The sequence below is a fragment of the Myodes glareolus genome, chromosome 2 (genome assembly GCF_982192425.1).
Source record: "Myodes glareolus chromosome 2, mMyoGla1.1, whole genome shotgun sequence".
Taxonomy (NCBI): Eukaryota; Metazoa; Chordata; class Mammalia; order Rodentia; family Cricetidae; genus Myodes; species Myodes glareolus.
Window position 1 is genome coordinate 5,363,839 of NC_142027.1, and position 24,618 is coordinate 5,388,456.

At 46.0% G+C, this 24,618-nt stretch overlaps 1 protein-coding gene and 1 long non-coding RNA gene across 12 annotated transcripts in view; one reads left to right on the forward strand and one right to left on the reverse strand.

The window, feature by feature from the left end:
• Window positions 1-24,618, forward strand: part of LOC125392957 (uncharacterized) — a 51,348-nt gene that overhangs the window by 21,133 nt on the left and 5,597 nt on the right. For 5 of the 11 annotated variants that reach the window (XR_015735619.1, XR_015735621.1, XR_015735624.1 and 2 more), the window contains exons 1-2: window positions 13,588-16,141; window positions 18,965-23,899. Coding sequence is in view for 2 of the 11 variants with exons in the window: in XM_087898880.1 (XP_087755006.1) it covers window positions 15,906-16,141; window positions 18,965-18,997 (269 nt within the window). In the remaining 9 variants the exon portion in view is untranslated. Of the gene's footprint in view, window positions 1-13,587; window positions 16,142-18,964; window positions 23,900-24,618 lie in introns of those variants that run through there. The other 6 variants (XR_015000671.2, XR_015735623.1, XM_087898887.1 and 3 more) reach the window with 4 other exon arrangements.
• Window positions 6,852-16,685, reverse strand: LOC146895743 (uncharacterized). The gene is made up of 3 exons (XR_015000676.2): window positions 16,628-16,685; window positions 13,980-14,054; window positions 6,852-13,591 (listed from the first exon to the last, which is right to left on the reverse strand). It is a non-coding gene; the product is annotated as an uncharacterized LOC146895743 (long non-coding RNA).

Consider the following 24,618-nt stretch of genomic DNA (forward strand, 5'->3'; position numbering starts at 1 on the left):
CTCTAACCATTGGATTGGGCTCCTGGGGTGGAGTGGGTAAACCCGGATGTGAGGTGATTAGGGTGGGGACAGGATGTTCTCACCTGGATGTTGAAAGTCATCCAGGGATCCATGTGTTAAAGCCTTGATTGCAGTCCTATGGCAGTGCTCCTGAGAAGTGGAGCACTTACAAGGCAGAGCCTAGTGGGACCTCTGAGTAAGGACATGCCCTTCACAGTGATAGTTGCTTCCTGCTTCTTTTTTATCTTGCTGCTTCCTGGCTGAGAGGCAGGTGTTTTCGCTTGCTCAGTGAGGTCTCTTGTCAGGATGTGGTCTGAGCAGGGAGAAAGTGATCCAGCAACATACCCAACTGGCCTGGCAGGTATTGCAGGCAGGTGCGCAGCTGATCCACAAGTTACAAAACACCTCTCACCAGCTTTGTGTTCGCCTCATTCTTAGGCCTGTTTGACTTAAGATGTTAGGCAAATTTTAAAACTGAGAAATAAAAAGGGTGAAAAGAATCCCTTGGTCTTTGACTTCTCCATGAAGAAGAAAATCTATTAATATAAACACACACATTTTGAGCATGTCATGTGGACCTGAAGGAACTCCCTGATGACGCGAGCAGGAGCAGTCTATGGTTCCTGGGAACCCTAAGAAAACGCAGACTTGAAGAAGCGGAGGTGGTTTCAGAGCATCAGGGCTCCGTCCAAACAAGAATCCCACTGGAAACTGTCTTTAAGGGCTTAATGGGTCCTTTGGCCTCAGCTCAGGCCTCAGTTGCGACATCAGTTAATTACATTGTTGCATTTCCCTTGAAAGGGGTGTCTTTGGAGTATTTCCCTCTGATTGGCCAGAACCCTAAGCTACTGTAACTAATTATTATAAATAGGTTTATTCAGGGCATGATCAAGGTGCTCTCCTCTCTTTCTCTCTCTTTTAAAAATTCTGTTTGATCTAAATGTGTGGAGATGTTTCCTGTTACTATTGCATAAACAATACAAAATAATTACCATTTATATATTAGTTGTATTGTACTGAGTATTATCTGTAATTCAGGAATGATTAATATAAAAGACCTGAGTGTCTTGGCATGCCGTAGGATAATGGTCCTGTACCCTGTAAAGATTTGTTTCTTGTACTTGTTTAATAAAATGCTGATTGGCCTGTAGCCAGGCAGGAAGTATAGGCAGGGCGACCAGACTCAGAGAATTCTGGGAAGAGGAAAGGTTCAGTCTGCAGTCATCACAAGATGACACAGTGGACACAAGATGAGAATGCTTCACTGATAAAAGGTACCAAGCCACTGACTAACACAGACAAGAATTACGGGTTAATATAAGACGTAATAATTAGTTAATAAGAAAGCCTGAGCTAATAGGCCAACCAGTTTATAATTAATGTGGCCTCTGTGTGTTTCTTTGGAACTGAACGGCTGCAGGACCAGGGGGGACAGAAACCTCTGTCAACAGTGGCGTGCACAAATATCCTGATATTCCAAAGGTACCAAGGGTCAGCTTTATCACAGTTGCTCTCTATATAATTAATGCAGCAGTCCTTATAAATCGGAAACACTTTGAGAAGAATAGTAAAATGCATTTTTTAACCCAAGTTTGCTTGGTGATCAAATAAATACAATGAATGTTCCTGCAAAGGAAAAAAAATTACATGTAAAGTCAAACAAAATGTTTAATGTGAGTTTAGTTTTTTGGTAACTTGATTATCTGTGACACCCACTGAACCCCACTGACTGAAAGATGCCGAAGTTGATTGGCGGGAGTCTCTAAAGGCTTGGGTTTGTCTACAGCTCTGTGGCCCGAAGAGTAGAGGGAAATACAGGAAATCACTTGCCAATGTGGGTGCTCCAGAAAAGACCTGAGTCAGAAGGGAGAGTCCCAGAATGTGGTGTGGGAGAACTGTCTGCATTCTGTCAATCATGTTTTAAATAAATGCTGATTGGCCAGGCAGGAAGTATAGGTGGGAAAACCAGACAGGAAGTAGAAATGATGCAAGGAGAGCAGGAGAATTCTGGGAAGGAGGAAGTTGATTCCTCCCACTCCTTCCCAGATTACCGAAGCAGCAGGATGTGATCTGCTCCACTGAAAAAGGTACTGAGCCACATGGCTAACATAGATCAGAATAATGAGTTAATATAAGTCACAACAACTAATAAGAAGCCTGACCTAATGGGCCAATCAGCTTTATAACTTATAGAGCTCTCAGTGTGATTTTCTTTGGGGCTAAACAGCTGTGGGAACCAGGCAGGACAGAAACCAGCAAACAAGCAGCCCTCCATGTTACAGTGGAGGGAAATACAGGAAATCACTTGCCAATGTGGGTGCTCCAGAAAAGACCTGAGTCAGAAGGGAGAGTCCCAGAATGGAAGGAGAAGACGCAGCTTGGCGCATCAGCCGCTGGTAAAGGACATGCATCGCTTTCCTTCAGGAAGGGTCCCAGGAGTCCAAACAGAACCATAAAACCATGGTCCCAAGCATGGAAACAATCCCAGTGTTTAGCACACCTTCTGAGCTTAGCATTACTCACCAGTGAGTGGGAGATCTAGCCATCACAGACTCCCTTCATGTGGCCATAGCTGCATGTCTCACAGTAAGGAACGTCCCCTCTTCCACAGGATGCACAGAGTGCTCTTTCTGCCACTGATGTCCCTTGGAGTGGCACGCCCACTGTGAGCTCAGGAGCGCCTTGGCATGTGTTGAGGTGGGGAGCGCAGGCTTTGCATTCTGCCTTATACCTTCTCTGGCCAGCATACGCTAGAGAAACATGGTTGAGCATGTCTAAGTCCCCTAGAGCCTCTTGCCTCCCTCAGTGCCTCTCCTGTTCAGAGAGACTATCATCATACCCTCACATAAATATTTTCAATTTGTTTTTCTCCTATACAGATTCTTCCATCTTGCAGTTATGCCTTACGCACGTGGACTTTGTTCATGTGACTTTTGCACGTGAAGGGAATGAGCTCCCTAGCCACAGACCTAGCTTTTGTCTTCTAGAATCTCCAGGGCTGAGGAGTGCTGAGGGAGAAGAGGTGAGCCTGTCTGTGCCTGTGCTCACAGGACGGGTGCCTGTGTTTGTGTGCGCATGTGTGGATGCACAGCTGCATCAGTCACTTTTCTGTTGCTGTGACTGAACCACGTGATCGAACGTAGCTTAAGGAGGGACTGACTTTGCCTTGTGGTTCCAGAGGACTAACAGTTCCTGGGGGAGTGCAGGCATGGCAGCACGCAGTAATGCAGGATGCAGAAACCTCGCATCTCAAACTGTGAGCAGGAAAGAGGGTGAACCAGATGTGGTGAGACTTTGTCATCACAAAGCCTGCCCCCAGGGATGTACTTCCTCAAACAAGCTGGTGCCACCCCACCCTTCCCAAATGGCATTAGCAACCAGGAACCGAGTGTGGACTGGAATAATCAATTTTATAAAAATGGCTGTGTAACCCAAAGAACTCTACATATTCAGTATAATCCCAATCAACATTGTAGTAACATTCTTCAAAGAAATAGAAAATAATAATCCAAATATTTATATGGAGGCAAAGCAGACATTATGTAGGCAAAGTCATCCTGAATAAAAAGAATGCTGTTGGAAGTATCAATGCCTGATTTCATTAAAATAATAACAGCAACAGTAGCAGGACAGCACTGGCACAAACACAGATACAGAGATCAATGAAATAGAATAGAGGGACCAGATAATACATAGATTAGTGAAATCGAATAGAGGACCCAGACACCAGGCCACACAGCTACAACCACCTGATTTTTTATGAAGATAACACAAACTCATACGACACAATTACAACACCTGCAACAATAGTATGGAAAACAGACATCCACACAGAGAAGAATGAGAATAGCTCTTCATCATTCAACACCCCTAAAGTGATTTCAAATAGATCAAGGACTTCCGTGGAAGACCTGAGACTCTGAAATTGCTGTCAGAAAGGGAAGGGGGTGCATCTGAACACATAGGCACAGGCAAGGACTTTCTAAATTAGAATTTAGTCACTCATGAAATAAGACCAATAATTGTCTAAGAATGTCATGAAATTAAGGTTTAGTGCAGCAAAGCAAAGTGCCAATCAAGAGGCCAGACAGCCTGAGAAGGGAGAACCTCTGCCCACTGTGTGTCACAGCCTCAGGAAACGAAACACTAAGAAAATAAACAGCCCAGCAAAAATGAGCGAGGAACCAAACGCAGTTCTCAAAAGAAGAAATACAAATGGCTAATAAAATTTTTAAAAGCTTTCACTATCCTTAGCCATCAGGGGAACACAAATTAAAACTATGCTGAAATTCTAACTCTCCCCAGCCAAAGCGGCTGTCAAGGAAACAAATGGCAGCACATGTGTGTGTGTGTGGAAGGGTGATGTTGATCTGCTGGGAGTGGGGGTGTGAGCTGGTACAGTCGCTGTGGAAATAAACATGGAGGTTTCTCAAACACCAGAAATAAATCCACCTTGTGATCCAGCCATAACCCTTCTGGAGAACACCCTAGGAGCGCCATATCCTCACATGGAGAGACTAGCACACTCTTGTTTACTGCTTCTCTACTCTCAATAGCTCGGAAATGGACATCAGCCTAGAGTTCCGTCAACTCACGAATGGTTGATGAGCATGTGATATACACACACAGCAGAATTTTAATCAATCCTAAAGAAAACTGAAACTCATAGGAGAAATGGGCAGAACTGAAATACGCACTAAATGAGGTGGCCTAGGCCTAGGAAGACAAATTACGTGTTTTCTTATTTGTAGATCCTTGCTTCAAATTTCTAGATTTGTGTGCTTAGTTTACAGTATCTATAGAGGTCAGGAAGATAGGTAGGGCCCATGGGGGGACCTGAAGGGTGAGGAGATAGAGAACACACTGTGGAAGTAAAAGGAGATACTGGGAGTTAAAAGCTAAAACGGGGAGGAGGCAGGAGAGAGGAGAGGTTGGAGGTAAGTTAACCGAAACTAAGGATGTGTAAAAACTCTATGGATTCTCACTACTTTCTAAGATAATTACACCTTTTAGAGGAGCTTGACATGGGTGTCCTTCATGGGTGTCCTTTGCTCACTTCAGAAGACATGAAAACCTCAGTGCTGTGTTGGGAAACCTTATTGTTGGTGGACTGGCTGGTTTTTGTGTGTCAGCTTGACACAAGCTAGAATTATCAGAGAGAAAGGAGCCTTGGTTGGGGCAATGCCTCCACGAGATCTGTATGTAAGGTATTTTATCATTTAGTGATTATTGATGGAGGTCCCAGGCCGTGGTAGGTGGTGCCATCCCTGGGCTACTGATTCTGGGTTCTGTGAGAAGGTTGGCTGAGCAGGGCAGGGGAGGCAGGGCAGGGGGAGCAACCCAGAAAACAGCTCCCTTCCATGGCCTCTGAATCAGCTCTTGCCACAGGGATCCTACCCTGTTTGGGTTCCTGTCCTGACTTCCTTCAGTGATGACCAGCAACATGGAAGTGTCAGCCAGATAAACCCTTCTCTCCCCAACTTGCCTTTTGGTCATGGTGTTTTGTCACAGCAAGAGAAGTCGTAACCACGCCAGCGGGTTGTTGGTTAGGACTGTTACTGCTTTTGTTCTTGATTGCCCACCCTAACAAATGATAAGATGGTATCGCTGAAGACACAACACTTAGGACTTAAGCTAGAACTGACCTGGAAACTCCCTTCCTTCATAGGGCTGGAAGTGCTGTGTGGGCCGGTGGGGGAGAGATGGTATCCATGGTCTTACTAGCACTGGACCCGGAATGTTTAAGTACTGACCTGTCAATCAAGATGTGCTCACTGTGCAATGGTGGCATGACTGTTACAGGGTAACAAACTACTTTCTGATTGGATCTGAGGCCTGCTCCATAAGGGGAAAGTTCATGCTTGGTATTATCAGTCTGGTCAAAAGTCCATGGTGAAGGAAGGTATACGCCCTGCGTAGGAACCCACCACTGTTTATCAAACACCTCTTAAATAAAGACACATCTCTACAGCTGGCAGAAGTTAACTCAGAGGCTATTAACTGGTCAAAGTGCTGAGGACAGCTGCCTGTTGTCCTCATGAGCTACTACACAGCTCTGTAACATGCAAGCAGAGTCTCAGAGGAGGTTTAACTCACAGTGGTCAGAGGGCACAGCTGATCTGGGTGAGGAAATGGGGCTCTCTTTGTAGTCCCTTCAGGACCGTGGCTGCCAACAACTCAGGGTCCCTAGAAGTCACTCTATGACAGAGGTAGAGGGCCTCCCAAATAGTTTTCATGTCTCCCATCCTGTGGGCATGAGGAAGCATTCATATCTCAGTTAGCTCATCACTTACATCTCAAAGATACTGATTTGTTTTCCAGAACAAATGAACCTCTTTCTGCTCCACAAATATAGCCCGAGTTTTAAAACTAAGAATTCAATGGGCATTTCTCCCAAGAAGACGACACCTGCCGTTCATCCACCATATCCTTAGTTCCTAGGGACACAGAAATTCAGGCTGTGGCATGAACCCACTTGCTCTGTGGAATGACTCTTACCAAAGGGCAGACACCAACCCATGGCAGTAGGTTTCCGTAGAAATTGGTTGGAGGGTAAAATGCTCAAACTACTTTGGTAAATACCACCAACTTTAGTGGCATACTCTAAAAAATAAATAAATAAAATGCGTTATTTCAAAACCTTGACATGTGAATGTTCATAGAAGAATTATTTCTAATGGTCAGTGGTAAAAACAACCTAAATACTTACTCACTGATGGTGAATGAATAGATAATGATATATCCAAACAATAAAATATTACTCCATCTTAAAAGGCAACAAAGTGTAGATATACATCACAAACCTTGAAGACACTGTGTAAACTGAAATAAGTCTGTCACAAAAGACCTAGTGCAATGATTCCATTTATTGGAAATGTTCAGAACAATACAACTCATAGAAACATGAAGTGTATTAGTGTTTTCTGTGTGGGGGGTAGGGAGGAATGGAGAGACACTGTCAGTGGGCATGAGTATCCTGTGGGACACTGACAAAAGCATTCTTCCATCAATGGAGTTTGAGAATATACCAAACACAGAACTGAATACTTGAAAAAATAGATTCAGTGGTATATAAGGAAAATTCAACAAAATTGTTACTTGGATATTTCCAGAATAAGGAATAAAAATAATATTTTGCTGTTACCTGCATTTCAGGTTGCTTCTCTGATGTGTTTGTAGCTGCTCTCTGAGTACTCTATTTGGTGTTTTTGTCTTGTAAGTCGATTTGTGCAGACTGTGGATGCTTTTATATACCTCCGCCCGTTCCCAGCACACGCTGTAACACCCATGCCGTTAGCGGTTGCTTCTGGAACTTTCTATCCTCTTCCATGCATAACCCCCCTTGTCAAAGATTCTTACAATTTACAATTTTATATCTAGTTTAAAGTTTTGTTCCTGCCCCAATCTCATGCATAAATTATTCTGCAGGTTCCTTCACTACTTAAAACCTGATTTTCTCCATTTGAGTCTAATCCATCTGGAATTTATTTTTGATGGCACACAGCACGAATTCCACTTTTCCTTTTTTTCTACTTGGAAGATGAAATGTTTTTAGAGCATTTATTGAGCATTTTATCCCTTTATCACCAACTGAAGATGCCATTGCTTCACGATGTACCAGACGCCTAAGCAACTGAATTGGCTCTGCTGAAGTAGCACACATTTTAAATTTCTGTAACGCTAAAGCCAGGCTTAGTTTCTGTTGGAGTGAGTATTCGATTGTTCTAGTAAGAAATGAAGGTGTCTGGGTAAGGAAGGGGCTGGGTCCAGCTGGACACAACAGAAAGCCCTTTTCTGAGTTTTGGCACCAGTGTAAGAAGTCAGTGGCGGAGAATGAGAAACTAGAGTCTGTTCCACCTCAGAATGGCTGGAGCAGTCCCTTACTGACCTGAGAGACTGACATCAGTGGGCCCCGTGGCTCAGCTCAGTATCCAAGAGTACAGGAGAACACACAGTACAGGGTCTGAGGATCCGTCTTTGTCTGGCTTCACTGTGTCCTGGAACTGCCGTGTTGGTAAGCTGTTTGCCCAAACCCTGAGACGGGTCCAATCACCTGCGCTGAGTCTTCAGGCTCCAGGGCATGAGACGGGGTGGGAGCTTTCTGAAGTTCCAGGGGTGGCAGGTTTCTTAATGGCTTGGTGCTGTCACATGGCCCTTGCTTTGGTGAGGTGGGTCTCTTTACTAGTTTCACGGAGTAAAAAATCATTCCTTGTTTCTCTCCCCTGGTAAAACCATATAGAGGTGCTGGTTTTCTGAAAACTTGGAGACTTTTTCATGAAAACGATGTGATTTTATCATGGGTGCGCACTCCGGCGGTCACCTTGCCTGTTCATGTCTCCCTATTACTTTGAGTGCATTTGTTTGCAGAAATGATGGAGCAGAGCTTCTGAGGCCGGGATGGAAACACAATGGGGACACCCTCACATTAGCTACGGGTCCCTAGCGATGGAGGAAGCCACCTGCAGCACGGATGGGGCCCCCCAAACAGCTCCACGGAGGGGTCCAAGAAGCACGGAGCTGATGCTTCCTCCCTACTTCTAGCCAATAGGTGTCTGCAATCTTGGCCAATGTCCAACCAAAGCCTCTGGAAGGCTTGAGATAGAGCCATCCCGTGAGCTTCAGGCCTCCTCACCACAGCACCAGTGAGTTAATGGGCATTTATTTTTATGTTCCTGTGTTTTGAGTAACTCATTATGCAGCCATAGATAATAAACATACTTAAACAGAATAATCATTTTAAATAAAAAAATTCAGTGAGCCAAAGAATTAGGATGTTGGTTTAAGACTGGAAACAACTATAACGAATGAATATTTGGTTGCTCCAAGAATGAATCTCTGCAGTGTAGCCTGGGTATTTCCAGTGGAGAAAGCTTCAGCTTTCACTGTGGCCGCCGGAGCTCACACTGAACACACTGGAGTGGTATAGGTTTCCCAATGTTTGGCCAACAACAGTAAGTGCAGATTTGGGTCTGAGGTTGCTAAACCTAATTGCTGCTACATTAGCCCTTTCTGCCCAAACCTGCCCAAGTGTCCCTGGAGACTGTGAGAAACTCCACCTCCCCAGGTGGCCAGGAGACTCAGGGCCTAGAAGTACCCAGGGAGGTCCACTGTGGTATCAGTGCAGATGGGAGCCTGGAACAGCATCCTGGGGCTGATTTCTGGACATGAACGTTCAGTGTTTGAACTTTCACCTATTCGGCAAGATCTAGAGGCAAGGCTGTGACTGGGGATCAAAGAGGAGCAGCAGGTGTAGAGCCAAGCGCACAGAATGGCATTGCTGTGGTCAACGTGAGGGAGCACAGGGGAGACGACCTGCTCTGAACTGTGTCCCCCAAAAGGCGGTGAAGGCATAACCTCCAGTTTGTGGAAATGAGAGTTTCTCTAGAAATAGACCGAAAATTACCCACTTTAGCTCAAATCCATGACTAGTCTTCATAGGCAGAAGAAATCTAGACACACAAATAGTCACATGGGGGATATGTGAAGATATAATTAGAAAATGGCCACTTACAAGGCAGAGATACCTGAGGCTGTCGAGAGTCAGGTGAGGAGCAGGTTTTGGAAGAACACCCCCTCAGCCCAGCCATCTTAGAATCCTGGCCAGCAGAACTGTCAGGCGTGCATATGCGTGTCACTGAAGGCTCCAGCTGGGTCACAGTGGGGCCAGGACACGAACACTGGGCACTGATGCTGTGGCTGATGACAGCTTCCGCCTGCTGTGAGAAACAGCTCCTTCCGGACCATTCTGTGGGGGCTGGGGCTTCAGTGAAAGCAGCGTTTTCCAGTGGGTAGAAGGGAATTCATGGATGCCACATAAACCCCTTCCTGGGGACAGTCGACAGAGTCCCTGACTGTTTTCTTTCATACTGTGCTTGTGCAAAGGAGTTACTATACCTTCTTTGAGAAAGCATTCGGTAGGTGAGCACTGTAGAATCAGTGTCCACTGCCCAACCAATCTCTCTTTGAGGCTATTACCCAAGTAATTAGTGAGCTTCTCATCTGCTCCAAACCAGGATCCACCTGACGTCATGGTGGAATGTCAGCTTCTCATGGTCTAACGTTCACAAAAAGCCCCGGGATAGATTTACAGGGCGTTCTCAGTTCTGTAGACTCCTGTAGATCAGGCTCTAAGGTGGCCTTAGAAGTCTCAGGTGAGCCCTTCCTGTTCGTATTCCCTTTCCTTTTTCTGCAGGGTGCAGGCGTGGGTAGCTTGCTCATTCCTCATTGACAAGATGCTGTTGAAAATGACAGCTTAAAATTCGTGAGCTTACCTTGGTGGTATCTGCATTGCGGGCAACGATATAGTCAGTCTCTGTGGGCTAAAGACTAAGTATTGAAGAGCTAATTATTGAGTGTAAGACTTTGGTAAGTCACGTAGCAGAGACATTTCTTTAAATAACTCCTTAACCAGGAAGACACATTCCTTCTGGGTAGAAAGCTGTCTCTGCTTTTGTCCATAGGTAATTCTGTTGACTGAATGCAAGTGCAGGTCCCCTATGGCGGTGGCAGGAATCAGGGCCAAGCAGTACAGAAAGAGCTTTGGCACTGAGTGATGAAATATTGATGTATTTAATTCCACCGGGAAAGCTGTGCTGGGAGAAAGCATGGCTTTATTAGACACATACCATATACAGCAGCTGATGAGAGCAATGCTGGAAACAAGCATGGGGGACTATAGCAAGCGGCCCCATGTCTCCCTTCGCTACACTGTGACTCTTGTTTACACAGGCCAGCAAGATGCCATGCAGGACTTGAGGTTTAAGGGATGGAATTTTGAAGTGAAAAATCAAGACCCGTAAGTTTCCTTTTCCTGGAAATTGATACTTTGTGGCACAAAGAGGGGGTCTCATCAGAGCAATGCTAGTCTTGGAAGAGAGCATTTCTTCCATTTCCTGGGACTGTGGTTAAGAAATCCCTAAATAGATGCCGTTCTGCTCCCTGCTCCTCTCTCTGCATGCGCACAATGGGGAGGGGCGCACATCACGTTTCCTTCCAGCCGTATCGAGTATTTTAAGTGTGCTATTTCAAATTCGGTAAAGGAATTCTTAGACATGTCTTTAAATGGCATGAAAGTAAATCTTCAATGAGGCCAGGAAGTGCCAGATTTCATTCTGAAGAAATAGGTCTACTCTATTTTTAATGCGTTTTATGTACTATTTCTTTTTGTATTTATGTGTGCTATATTTACCTACTTGTATTTTCATTTATATGCAACATATTCTTTAAGATGTATTCATTTTTATTTTATTCATATGGGGGCTTTGCCTGCTTGTATGTCTCTGCACTACATATGTGCCTAGTGCCTGCAGAGGCCAGAAGGGGGTGTCGGATCCCCATACGTGAATTACACGTGATTGTGAACGGCTGTTTGGGTACTAAGAACTGAACCTGGGTCCTCTAGAAGAGCAACAACTGTTTTTAATGGGTAAAATCCCATCTCTCCAACCTCTGTGTGCTCTATACTTTATATTTAAACATATGGACACATTCTGAAGTAGATTGCAAGATGTTGAAACTAGTTTGACTTTAATATTCTTGGAGTCTTGAGGATGAGACTCAACACCTTGTGGACGGCAGGCAAATTTCTATTGCTGGGCAACATCGCCAGCCTGGGTGCAGAAGTCAAATACACCTTTAGGTGAAACTCTAGGTTTCAAGGAAATACAGGTGTGTGATACGTGTGGTAGGCAGTTGGCCTTTGGATACTATAAGACAAGGATATCATTAAATTAAGTGAAAAGTCATGGAAATTAAGTGAGAGTTTTAAAGAAACACAAAACAGTTAAGACCACTGGCCAGCACACACACTGGGTAGCTCACAGTGACCTGTAACTCTAGTTCAGGCCTTCTGTTCTAGTTCTTCTGGCCTTCACAGGCACCTGCACACATGTGGCACACATACACACACACACATGCACGCGCGCGCGCACACACACACACACACTCGTACAGATAAAATAGAAAGATTAAACAACAGAGACAACTTAATAGAGAAAGGAAAACAGAGAACAGTTAAGAGGTGCTGGTTGAGAAATTTTTTGCACTGTGTACAAATACCATGAGTATTAATTCTATACTCAGAAAAACCAATAGTTCTTTGATAATTTTCCCGTGCCGTTTCCTGTTCACTTAATTCTGCCTGGATACTTGTTTGTACGCAGAGTTAGAAGTTCCTGTTAACTCCATAGGCAGCTCATGGGATTCAGCATGGCCATTGTGAAGGAGAAACCATTTCCCATCCTCAGTTCTGCCATGATGCCCCAACTGAGGATCTGATTCTGAAAGGCTCCCTGTACCCTCCCCAGTGAACACTTCCATGATGCAGAGCACATCGTGTGTGTGTGTCTCTTTCCTCATGCAATGTTGGATGCTTCTTCCAAGGAGCTTTGGGGAAAGGCCTCGGAAATATTTGCTCTAGCCTTTCAAAGTAACAAAATGCATTTGCTCTTCCTTAAGCAATCTGTTGTAGGACTGTGCTACTGGTTCAAGGGTGCATCTTTCTCGGCAGAGCTTAAAATACGAATTCACTCTAAGTGTCAAGAGTATCAGAAAACTGGAGCCCCGGCGTTCTGGAACTCTCTTGTTACACCAGGGGTGTGTTCTTTATTCTCTGGCTTCAGGGGACATTCTGGAAGAAGTGTGTGGCCGTATTGACTGCATATTTGACTGAAGTGTTGCTTGAGAGATGCCAGGAAGAATTACCTCCTATTTCAGGAAAGACTGTTAAAAGGAGCTGGATAAACAAATTCTTTGTAACTTTCTCTTGAGTCTTTCATTTAGAGCCTTTACTCTCAGGTGAATGGGAGTAAGGGAAAAGGTCTTTCAGATGTTGGCCCATGCCAGATACCAAGCTTCTAGCTCTCAGCTTGTGATGAAATAATTGTCCAGTGTGCACTTCGCTAAGGCTGAGAGCTGTTCGCACACACACCCTTGTTATTAAGGATCCAGATAAGTGGAAACAGGCTTCCTATAAATCAGTGATTCTCAACCATCCTATTGTTACCACGCTTTAATACAGTTCCTCATGGCATAGTGACCCCCAACCATAAAATTATTTTTTTGCTACTTCCATAACTGTAATTTTGCTGCTGTTTTGAATCATAATGTAAATATTTTTGGAGACAGAGGTGTGCCAAAGGAGTTGTGACCCACAGGTTCAGAAGCAGTATTACAGACATTCTTCAGTACCCCATGACAGTCTTTGCTTTCTGTTTTCTGTCTGGAAAGTCTCTGAGGGTATTGTTCTCAAGATTTCTCTCTCATGTTGGGATGGGAGAGAGGACATGGCCTCCCCTCTCACAGGAAGAGTGAAGTCAAGCACAAAAAGAGAGAAAGGTTTCCAGGAAGTGTGGTGAGCAGGAGCCAACCTGGCTGGCTATATTAGCACAGGCTTTTTCCATCCCAAGGTGACTGAGTCAGAAGTCAGGCTGAACTGGAGGGTTACTGTACCATTAGCACTGGCTGCATTCAGGGAACTTGATGCATGTCATTTCTTCCATCTTTCCAATTAGATCTCAACATTGTCATCACAGGTGAATGCCTGAAGGCTGTGGGTGGGCCAGGTGCCCGGTGTCGTCATGGTAACAGGTGGCTGTGAAAATCAATAGGAGATGTCTTTCTCTGACGCTAGACACCTGCATACCATGCTTCCTGTCCTTGTGTTTCATAGCCTTTTAAACTGAAACAGGAGGAATCAGAGAAGGATAAGCAAGTGGGGAAACCCTCTCTGGGCAAGATTTCAGTGGGTTTTGTTTCCTCTAAAGATCAAATCCTGAGGTTCCCTTTTTTGCCCTTTCAAAAGCTAGAGTCCTGAACCAGAATGGGAACAAGTTGGTTTTGCTTGTGCCCACACTGGGGATATGTGAGCCCAGCCCAACACCAGAGCAGCAAGAGTTCCTCGCAGGCAACCTCACCAGACTCTACCTGAGAGATTATACTGCTCCCCAGAGATCAGGCCCAAAGCAGGGAGGGGGACTCACCTGGTGGTTGTCATTATCAGGGTTGTCTTCTGGCCATTGCAAAGGTGCACCGAGAAAGTCACAGTTTCTTCACAACTTGAAAGAGAAGGAAGTCATTAATTTGATTCCTTTAGGCAAGGAGTTCTAATTGACCAGGACTCAAAATATACAGTCTGGGTTTTCCTCAGCGGATGAAGGATGCCACCCATTAACTTTTCTTTATCTTGTAGCCAAAATCACCAAAATGGAGATAAACAGGATAGTGGAGCCATTCTGGGTCACATGACAGTACAGTCCTCCGGACCCTAGTGCCCGACAAGTGGACACCTCAACAGCCTTTGTGGCAATGCCCTCCCTCGGCAGAGAGCCATGTAAACCATTTATTTTGTCAGAACCCCTGAGAATCCACTAGTAGTACACAGTATCATTAGCGAGCCTGGGTCCTGGAAACAGGGTGGGGTATGGAAGGCTTGACTGTGGGTTGTGGAATAAAGAAAAAAGCAGCGAATGAAGAGACAGAGGAAGGAATTCTGAAAGCAGGCCGAGAGAAGGAGCTCAATGATGCTGTTTAAGTCTCGAATCAAGGAGAGATAAGACAAACTGGAGGTTTTCAAATCAGCCAGGGAGACTCCAGGAGGACAGAGGCAGGGAAACCTCATGCTGCATTTAAAGGAAGTGGTTGTCTTCAGTTCTTTGCCAACGAGGAGATTTTCTTCTGGAAGAAGCTGCAAATCTGCTCTGTGGGGTTCCTGTTACCCAAATCGGGAAGCCTTTCTTTAAGTAGACAGGTAAATAAATCAGGAGGGATATAGTGAATATTAACAAGAGCCAGGATGACTGACAAGAGTTAACACAAAACAGAACCCGTCAGGTGCAGCACCCTGGGAGGACTGCAATATTGTTTCTGTACTTTTCTCCACTATATACAACCTGAATTGTCACATAATAACCCTACTCATCACAGGCACACCTGCCTGAAATCTCAGAGGACTATGACATTCAGAAATAAGAGTCTGCAGAGGTGCTTAGTTAAGGATCCAGATGAAGGCATGCTGGGTTATGGTAAACATGGAGTCTGCTAGATCGTCCCTTAAAGAGTCAATCAATAACAATTCAGAGAAGCAGTCATGTGAGGGTGAAGGCCAAAAGTAGAATGATGTGGCTAAGGAGCGGCCAGGGAATAGGAGGGTAGATGGTCCTGGCAATGTCTTGCTATTTGGACTTCCAGCTCCAGAAACAGGAGAATAAACATCTTAAGTCATCAGGTGTGTGGCTATTTAGATAGAGCTCCTCACAGAAACCAGTCAGACCGGGTTCAGAACTCAGAGGGTTTTCAGTCTTTAGATCAGTTGAAAGAAGGGAGAAACTGGAACCAAGAGTTCCGAAGGCCTGGCTGGAGAAGGGATCCATCTATTCAAGTCACCAGCATCTTCTGCCCCATCCCGGCCCCATCCTGAAGAAAACTCCCAGACACTAAATCGGCCGGAAGCACGTTGAAAGCCTGGAAGTGGTTTTCTTAGAGTTTTGAATTCTTTGTATTCGCATGGAGAAAAGAGACCTGCTGCAACTTGGTTTCAACAGCAGAAAGAGACTCTGGCTTAGGAGCTAGAGTACGTTCAGTCGACGTAAACAGCAGCCATCGGTGCCCTGGCTCTGAGTTCTAACCAGCCTGGGATTTTCTGACCATCATATGCTCATCAAAATTGGAATTTGCCTTTGGCATTATCTTACCTAGTCCACTGCTTATATCCAAATTCTGCTAACTTTCCAGATGTTTCATTTGTACCTATTTCTTCTTGTACCCAGAGAAGAATCCAGAATCTCCTGTGGTATGGGTCACCACTGTGTCTTGATGCAGTTATTCTGAAGCAGTTCCCCGGTCTTTCACAGTCTCTGTGGTTTTGCAGACATCAGGGAATTATGTTGTAGTGCTTCTCTTCAATTTAGGTTTGTCTGGACTTCAGGAGGAAAGGGGTTGTGAAATCTTCTTCCGTGACTCCAGAGAGCCACTGAGACAACATGTGACAGGGGAGATCCCACGTGGAGAACTGGACAGACCATCACATGAAGTGATGGAAGTGAATCGTGGGTTGCACTGCAGACCCCAAGATGCTGGAGATGCCAGACCCATAGGCTATCTGCCAAGGAGAGCTGATTACAGGGAGTGGAACCCCCTAAGAGAGGTAAGTGTATTACATACAGGCCACCAACTTGAAAAGGCAGAACCACCTAATCCTTTGACACCAGTTATGGGGCTAGAAGGTGTGATGCCTGTCCTTCTGGGTTTGGGTATTGCTGCAGTACAGCTATTCCTGCTTAACATTTCCAGTCCATATGCCCCCTACCCTGGAATGTATGAACTCACTGAGGCTGGGCCCTGACAGATGTAGCCCCAGTGGGGGACCCCAATACTGGGGCTTTTAAAGTGCCAAGCCTGCAAGACTGTGGGAACATTTGCAGTTGGATTAATGCCTTCTGTGTTATGATATAGTCATAAACACGGGGCTATGAAGTGGCATGTGACTATTTGAATAAGACTGTCTCCCACAGTCTTGGGCATTTGAACATTTGGTTCCCAGTTGGCAATGTGAAGAGGGACGCTAAGAAGAAATCCCACACTAGCTCAGAATTGAGTATAATAAAGGATTATTAATTAGGGGTAGACTCACAGATTACAGCCATCTGCATGAACAGGGAACAGGAACGAATCCAGCAGTTAGAAGCCAGAAGCAGGAGAGCGAGAGTTCACTATACCTTGCATTTATAGTATAAGAGACCACGCCCAAGTGGGCTGGTATCTTAAAGACTATTGGCTGAAGGAGCTCCCACAGCAGCGATGATGTTTGATAGTTGTGGCCTTGTTGGAGGAAATATGTCACTGGAGGCAGGCTTTGAAGTTTAAAAAGAGAACTCATCCTATTCCCTTGGTGTGGAAGGATCAATATAAACATCCCATTTACATCTGAATGCTCACGGTCATAAATTCTTAGCTCTTGGAGCAGTCATTGGCATTACCCACCACCCTCTGCAATACAAGGCTCTGCAGACCAAGGTTGAGGTCAGCACAACAAAATCTACTGGCATATTGGCAATGATGAAGAAAGAGTTTATTTGGGCTCATAGTTCTGGAGGGGCAAGAGTCAGAGAGCCGAGCAGAGGTTTGGCAGCTAAGGCAGGAAGCTGAAGGCTCACATCTTCACATCACCAGCAGCAAGCAAAGAGAGCACACGGAGAATGGCGTGAATCTTTCTCATTCTCAAAGCTTACCTCCAGTGACGTATTCCTCCAGCAAGGCCGTGCCTCCCAGTCATAACCACTAACTCGGGGCCAACGTGTTAAATGTCTGAGGCTGGGGGAGGGGATTGAAATTCCTACAGGCATCACCGTTGAGAACCAAACTATCACAAGCTAAAGGGCAAAGAGATGGAGTCCTAGCGGCACCCTCAGTCCTGTAGTTTCTGAAGCCCTGTGCCTCTAGTCTTACAAAGTATACAAATCAGTGAGCTTCCTGCTGGCTTACGGCAGTTTCTTCTGAGTTTCTTTTACTTGTGAGAGAATTCTAGTGACCAAGCCCACACTAATTCACCAATGAGCCAAGGCTGATGTAAGCGGAATGTTCTGTTCGGAGTCAGAGACCGCATCAGAACAAAAGAGTGGAGCATCTCACAGCCCCAGGTGCTCCAGTGGTCCTTAGCTTCTGAGTTCAAAGACATCAGCAGCCTCCCTCTCGGCCCCACTGACCAGACTTCCCTGCTGGGGTCACCGCTGTCCATCACCCTGACATTATCTCCATGGGATTATAAAAGAATGAAATAATTTGCTCTTTCTGGGGACTATTAACAAGTAGAAGTCTCAGCCTTGGCCTCTGACCCATCAAATCCAGGGCAGAATGTCCTAGGAGCAGATCCTACTCTGAACTCCTAGCCCCCTTGCCTCCAGTACGCTCGTGGGCGACCATTCATCCATCAGCTGTTTTGCCTCAGATCCCAAGTCCTGAGGCTGGAGGGACAGAAACACACAGTCACAGGTGATCAGACATTCTCAAGCATCCTTGTCACCGAGAAAGCAGGGACCATCCGCAGATTCGGCAGAAGGTGACACATGATTTGACATCTACAGAACCTCAAGGAGCCTCTGCCCTCTCTTCTTTCAACAGCCCCTGATCTCAGAGCTCCACAGACATTGCTGGAATCCCAGGAGCCCAAAGCATTGTTATTTGGAGGTGGCCTTTATCTTTGACTATTCTCTCCTCTTCCCTCCTGATGGATTTCCTCCGTCTATGCTTATGGGTTAATTATCTGATGAGAGTCACATTTATGATTGTTATTTTCTATCTTTCTCACCTGTGTGTTCTGCCACCTCTTGCCTGATTTTAAGGTGAATAACTGAAGTTTTCCTCTCAGATATTCTTTAGTTCTGTTTAGTTGTTTCATTACTTCTTCTTACACATATATCTATAAACACATTCTCTCTCTCTTTCTCTCTCTCTCTCTCTCTCTCTCTCTCTCTCTCTCTCTCTCTCTCTCTCTGTGTGTGTGTGTGTGTGTGTCTGTCTGTCTGTCTGTCTGTCTGTCTGTCTTCCTTTTCTCTTGCCAATATTCACAATGGAGCCTCTCGTTGTGACCATCTTTTCTTTTAAACCCTTGTGCATCCTGACATGAATGCTCTACAATCCTCGTGACTCCACGACTCTCAATTCTAACACTGGCCTCTTTCTGTTGTTCTGTGAGTCACTGTTGGTTCCTTCACGTGTCTACAACTGTCTGATCATCATGGGCATGGAGGAGTCTTGCTTTGGAGCCTTGTTCAGAGATGCTCTATCTTGAGGCAGTTGGATCACAGTCTCCACTCTCATGGGTTGTGGTTATTCTGTCTGTGCATCTCCTCTGCTTTCTGTCCCATTCCCCAGGTGAGTAGTTTGCTCGCTAGGAACTGTGTCCCCTGGGTTCACACATCACGAGGCTGAAGATGTCTGTTATAAGCTTCATCCATTTCTTCTTGAACAGGTCAGGAAGTGCCCTGGACAAGAAGCCATGTGAAATCCACCCCTTAGGTGGCCCGTCTTCAGTGGCCCAGCAACATCAAATTGATTGCTCACCAGAAAGTACGGCTCCATTCCTCTATTGTCAGGACTCTAAACTGGGCTAGCCCTTTGAAGGAAGAACCAGAAAGGTCCTGCGGAAACTTACTTCCCTGGTTTCAGCACAGCAAGCCCCTTGGAGACCTTGGAGGACACAGTTTCGTTGCTCAACTTTCTCCAGGCTGAATTCATAGCCTTCCGTGGGCAGCTTCAGGGGTCCTCTGCATTCACCAGCCCTTCCCTGTTGTCCTCCCCTGGCCTTTGTCCCACACCTGGATTGTCACACACACACACACACACACACACACACACACACACACACACACACACATACACCGTGCTGTGGGAGCTCCTTCAGCTGATATCCTTTAAGATACCAGCCCACCTGGGCATGATCTCTTCTACTATAAATGCAGCTATAAAACTTGCTCGCTCTCTCCCTCTCTTGCTTCCAGCTCTCACTTCCGGCTGTTAGATTCTGTTCCTGTTCCCCATTCGTGCAGAGGACTGTGTTCGAGGACAGTGATCTGTCAGTCTCCCCTAAATAAGCAACCCTTTATTATACGTAATTCTGAACTAGTGTGGGATTATTTTGTATCTTCCGCCGTCACCCCTGGACGCTAACACACTCAGATTCTCCTGACATCTTAAGGCCTACCTGGACCATAAGCAGATGTTAAATGTTCCCCTTGTGTTTGGACCTTGCAGACGGGTCACAGGGTCTGTGCCGGAGGAGCTGTCCCCAAGCTCCCTTACAGGGCAGCAAACTCTGTGAGGGGGACAGTTTCTGGTGACTGTGACTCAGCAGGCTCCTTCTCCAGCAGCATTGTTCCCTTGTCTATGTGGGTAGGTGGCTGAGCCTCAGCTTGAGTTTCCTGGGCAGCCTGCAGGTGTGCTCAGGTTCCATCAGGACAAGCCCAAAGGTGAAGCAGCAAGCTTAGTTTTTGTCTCCTGGGAGAAAACTCTCCAACTCTGGTGGTTTCTCCAGATATGAGAATTTTGCTGTACACTGTTGAACTGATCTCAAAAAAACAAGCAAACCAAAGCCCTCAGGTAAGAGCCTCAGGGCTGCTGGAGCTTCGGATGCGGCAGCAGGGGAAAGACACAGGGCTGCAAAGCACCATGGGTTCTTGTATTTCATGACATCTCGGGGTGGACCTTTTCCCACCTGGTCAAGCTGCTCTTACCCATTCCTCCCTACGCACACACAGCCTCACCCCAGCAGGCCCACAACCCCTGGATGCTCCATTCCCTACATTTGGGGTAACCAGCATGGATCCTAGAACAGAGCCCCCACTGACCACAGCATAACTGCTCTCCTTATTATTCCATGGCACTTCCAGGGGAAGGAAGCATATGTGCTCTGATGATGACATTCCGGAGGTCACATATGACAGAGCACACAGGTGGTTGGTTCATACGCAGCTGCAGACACATCTGGCCATTTAGCAGAGCACTAGATAGAGATGGCATGAAGGGACAGCCCTTCGCCTACATCTGAAGCAGGAAGAGTTTGTCCCTCTCAGCTCCTGCTGCGGTGATGAAGTGCCTTGTGTGGTCTCTCTGTGGCAGCCTTGAGGGGATGGCAGCAGCCAAACTGCTGCTGTAGGGAGACAGGACTCTCCGTCTCCATTGTTAGCAGTTATACATAGTGCTATCAACCTGAGAGCCTGGGCTTGGGCTCTCTGGGCAGTTACACACCGAGCAAGCTCCAAGAACAAGAAACGAGGCAATAAATGTGATAAAGACCGCCATCCACTCTCCCCATGCCCTCCCGGCTCCTTGTCAGCCAACTGAAAGGCAGTTCCCGGCTGAGAGTGTAATTCTTGTCAACGCTTTCCAAATTTTAATCTATTTTACCGAAAATCATCTTTAAAGTACTGTGAGAAATCCATTATAAGAAATAATTTTTAAAAATCCTTAAACTATGCTGTAGGCAGAGATAGACCTCCATACCTTTCAGGCAGTGGCCGGAAAACCATTGCCCATGCCTGAGCTGTGTTTGTTTGTTTGTCTGTCTGTCTGTCTGTCTGCTTGCTTTATTGCTTCATTGCTGTTTGGGGTCAGGAGAGCTCCTCTCACTTAGATTTAAGAAGATTTCTTTAGTCGTTGAGAACTAGAAGGGTGGATGCAACACAGCCCGAGTACAGTGTCCTGTGTGGCTTCCTGGCTGGGTTAACTCCCAGTCAAAGGATTACAATTTTTAATTAAGGGTCACAATGTCCTTGAAATAAAATTCGACTTTGGGGGCTGGAGAGACGGCTGGGTGTTTAAGTGTACTTGTTATCCTTGTAAAGGACTTGAGTTCAGTTCCAAGCACCCACCCCAGGAAGCTCACATCTGCCTGGGACTGTAGCCCCAAGGGACCTGACACCCTTCGCTGGCCTTCGCAGGCGTGTGTATGCACAGGCCCACACAATACACTTTTTAAAAGACTAGAGTGATTTCAACCTAAAATCTATAAGTACTAATAATTTTTCTTATGTATAAATAGTTATAATTGGTCACTTTTCTGGAAGAAAACATAGTGCCACTTAAATGACATTCTAGCAGTAAGCTACAAAACAAATGGAATGAAATCATGGAAGTTAGCAGCAAATGACACCACCTGAGAAAACAACATTAATAGATAACATTCAGCGAATAGCTATCATACCTCTGCACCATGCTGTTGGCTTGTCAACATTTTAACAATCATATCAGAGAACTGCTATGTGCATCACTGTTATCAACAAGAGAAATAAGGTCTTCAATTTTAAGGAACTTGTCAAAAGTCATAAATAGAAAGTGAAGCCCATAGGTGCATATGGAACAGGTGAGTGTTTGTCTGGAATATTTAAACTCTTCCTGACTTTTCTGCTAACTCTTCCTTCCCTATTGATATGCAGGTTAAGATTTAGATTTGTTCTGATTTGGGTACCACAGGGCAATAGACAGATGACAACCACTAGAAAGAGTTTGTTGCTCCAATTTCCCAAGAGAAGAGGACACCTACACCATGAGAACCATGTGGAGAAGCATAAGGGCCATCCAGGAGAGAAAGGAGGAGAGAGAGCAGGGCAGAAAGCTTGGCTACAGTTGGGGGGGGTGCTGAGTGAGGGATTGTTGACCAGAGCAGGCAGGTGCTGGACACTGGGTGGGGACACCTGCAGAGGGCTTTGGAGTGTAGAGGCATCTCTGACTGTCTGGTACCTGGTCCTGTCATGACTCAACTGGAGACAACTTTCCTCCTGCAGAGAAGAAGGCAGACAGAGAGGTGGTTCTGCCTTTGGACACTGGGCTGACTTTTTTGCTCATGGAGGCCAGAAGAACATGCCTCTCTTGGTGTCCATCTAAGACTTCAATACCAGAGGAGTCCACCTGACTAGCTTAAGTCCCCTAAAGACAATCTCTCTTCACATGAACTGTTTAGGGACCTTAATCCATTTACATAAATCCCTGTGGCCTGTAGAACAGTCACGGAAGTCATGCCTTATCCTGCCCACAGCCCTCACCACCACTCAAGGAGAAGGAACGGTTCAAGGTCATGGCCCGCTTGGAACCCTGCCCATCCCAGATGAACATCACACCTCTCTAGACAAGCTGTCTCCAGAGCTATCTCTTTTCCATCTGGAACGCTTTCTGTGTTTGAAATGGATCTGGTTGTGGAAAGGAAGAACCTGCTAACATGTGGTTTCCCAGCGAAGAGACTGGACACTCTGAAACTTAAGTAACCCTTGACTGCTCTTCGGACCTGCTCTACTCTTGGCTCATCTCTGGGTCTAGCCTAAGGCCCACCAATAACAAAGATGTCCCAGAAGGCGCTTGCAGTTAGCGTGATGGCCTGGTGTGTGTGAGCCTCATCACCCCGGGGTTCTCACAGAAAACGTGGGTGCTGAGGACACATGATGTCATGAAACAGTGTTCACCACACAGAAGAGTAGTGTCTGAGCAGAATACCTCCTCCTCGGCCCCTTCCTGGCTCTGGACATGCCCTGCTAAACTCTACACTGTCCAAACTTTCGGTCTCTAATGCTTCAGCAGCTGGGTGCTAGGAAACATTAAAGATGACAGGAAACGAAATATGAGGGGGGCAGAAGATTTACAATTTTTATTTTTCTTGGTTGTTCTTTTAGCACCTGGGGCCTCATTGTTAACGAGCGTATTTATCCATTGCGGCATGTTCTTTTAGACTATTTGTGGTAGATCCTCTAAAGGACCTAGGATGAGGGGGTAGAACTCCCCACTTCACAGACATTCCTGAAGAGCCCTTTCCAAACGGCTTTGTCCTCCTCACCCCAACTTTGAGCCAATGTCAGAGACCATTTCATGACTGATCCTAAAATATATGGGATATTTAGGTGAATACTGGGTTTAGTCCAGAGGTTTTTTGTCTGCTCTTAATTTAAATTTAATTTCAGCAATCTTTTTCAGTTCTGGAGTTCTCAGAGTAAGCCAGCACTTCTCAGCAGAGGGTTCTCTTGAATTTGGACGTATCCAGTGGTGATTACTATGTCACAACAAGAACTCACTGCTGACATCTAGTGGCAGAGGCCTGGGATGCGCGTGCCAGTTCACAGTGCTCCGTGTGGCCTTCAGGACCAAGTATCCAGTGTCAAATCTCAATGGAGCTCAGAGCGAGAAATCTTAGGTTGAACCCAACCCTTAGGCCAGCCCAGGCTGTGTGACTTCCACCAAGGCCAAGCTGGTCTCATAGACAAGGACTTACTGAACTGGGACACCTCCTGTCCTTCCCAATCCAGAACAAGCAGGACACCCTTGCAAAACCTCACCAGACCTGACCTTGATCCCTGACCATGCTGACCCCTAGGGGTCCCAACTGTTCGCCATCCTCTGCAAGACTGAATTCTGTCTCACAGAGGTGAGTCTGAGGAATCACGGGTCAGTGTCTGTGCTTTCCGCAGAGAGAACTGATGGAAGGCTCACGCTTGAAGGAAGGCAGTGTGATCAGAGGTCTGCCTGGCTTTCCAATGTGAGACAGAACCAAAGCGTGAACCTGGTGGGCCTTGCTCCGAGAGAGAGAGAAAGAGAGAGAGAGAGAGAGAGAGAGAGAGAGAGAGAGAGAGAGAGAATTCACTTTCTCTTGGGATGGAGAGTGATTGACTTAAACTGTTTCTCTTCCCTGGCATTTCCGGGTTAGAGAAACTTGGGTTGTACTTCTTGTCCCATGGCCTTGGCTGCAGTTTTGTGGCTTTAGACACAATTCTACCAGATAAAATGACTTCTCAGCACTGTGTCCTTGAGTGTGTGACTCAGCTTTTGCCTCAGTTTCCGTGTAGTCCAAGGGAGATAACAGTGCTGCCTACAGACAGGGTTTCTGTGATAATGAAGTGGGTAAATATTTATAAGGCGCACAGAGTAGCGCGTGACCTTCAGGTAAAGTTGCCGAAGTGTCTGGTTGTGTTCTGAGGTCTCTCCCTAGCTGTAGCACTAAATGAGACAAGGGTCTGTTTTGCTGTCGTGTTAACCGGTGGAAAACTCCCTGACCATCAGCCAGCGCCTGATTTGTTCCCTCTGCTTGATGTTTTAAGAAGCACAGGCTTTAAAACCATTTCATCGGTACAGGTGAAGCAGAGAGGT